The 1,132-nt window shown below is 31.0% G+C and overlaps 1 protein-coding gene across 3 annotated transcripts in view; it reads right to left on the reverse strand.

Moving 5' to 3' along the window:
• The window catches only part of SNRPB2 (small nuclear ribonucleoprotein polypeptide B), a 12,964-nt gene that overhangs the window by 9,422 nt on the left and 2,410 nt on the right, over positions 1 to 1,132 (reverse strand). For all 3 annotated transcript variants that reach the window (XM_008574577.1, XM_008574578.1, XM_008574579.1), the window contains exons 2-3: positions 820 to 908; positions 261 to 433 (exon numbers count right to left, since the gene is read on the reverse strand). In XM_008574577.1, coding sequence (XP_008572799.1) covers positions 261 to 433; positions 820 to 883 — 237 coding nt within the window. In that variant the 5' untranslated portion in view covers positions 884 to 908. The remainder of the gene's footprint in view (positions 1 to 260; positions 434 to 819; positions 909 to 1,132) is intronic.

Consider the following 1,132-nt stretch of genomic DNA (forward strand, 5'->3'; position numbering starts at 1 on the left):
TTTTTTTTTAGATAATATTGTCTATATGCCATTATTTTTAAAAATATTCTACATCTCAATGTATTGTTTTTGCTGATTTGAATTGTCCTAAGTGAATTAATCTCTACTATTACTGTATTTCTATAAAAACACATAAATAAACGCAAACTCTAACACATGTAATTAAAAGTCGAAAGCAACAGCCATAGTTTCAAGGGTATATTTACAAATCTACCATTCCATTAATAGTGACTCAAGCGAAAATAATAAGATTGATTTACCATTGGTTTACCATAAAATGGAAATCCTTGTAACTGTCTCAAAGCATTCGTAGATGAGCCCAATTCCTTAAAAATAACAAAGGCCTGCCCCCTCATCTTCATGGTCTTTAAAGCCACAATATCTACCACGTGGCCAAACTGAGAAAACAGGGCATATAGAGATCTTTTCAATTCTGTCCAAATTAAAGAGGAAACAAAATATTTGTGAATAAAACAATGACAAAATTCCTCATAAAATGACACTGCAGTGAGTGCCCCCTCACCATTTGTTTATTTATATATATAGTTATAATAAATTTTATTAAAAATACATGCTATTCCACTTGCTATCCATTTAAAAAGTTATTTGAAACCATTATACTATGAGTAAAAACAGATTCAACATTGTCAGTCCCACCTATTTTTATAAAGCTTTAAAATCCTTATACAAAATGCGATAAACCATTATTTCAGACAATATGAAAGATGACTGGATAAGAAGTTTTGCAACAGTACAATTTTTAAGACAGTAGTGAATAAGCACATTTTAGTTGTGAACAAATATTTTAAAAGCACTTACCTTCTTTTTTAATTTTGTCATTCATATTATTGATATAAATTGTATGATTTGGTCTGATATCCATATTTGGGTTAAATTCCTTAAATAGCCTAAAGAGAGAGTAAATAATGTTATAAACAGGGAGGATTAAATCATACTACAGTGTGGCATAAGGACACAACACAAGGGTTATTAACTTTTCAATTCTCTTTCAATCCCAAATGTCAGTTTGGCCATAGACTTTACTATCTCTCCAGCACTTATTAGCCCTCCTTTTTAGAGAAAAGGAGACAGTTCTCAGGCTCAAATCCTGGTGGAGCACCAGTACCTAGCC

This window comes from Galeopterus variegatus, unplaced genomic scaffold (assembly GCF_000696425.1).
Source record: "Galeopterus variegatus unplaced genomic scaffold, G_variegatus-3.0.2 Scaffold1066, whole genome shotgun sequence".
NCBI lineage: Eukaryota > Metazoa > Chordata > Mammalia > Dermoptera > Cynocephalidae > Galeopterus > Galeopterus variegatus.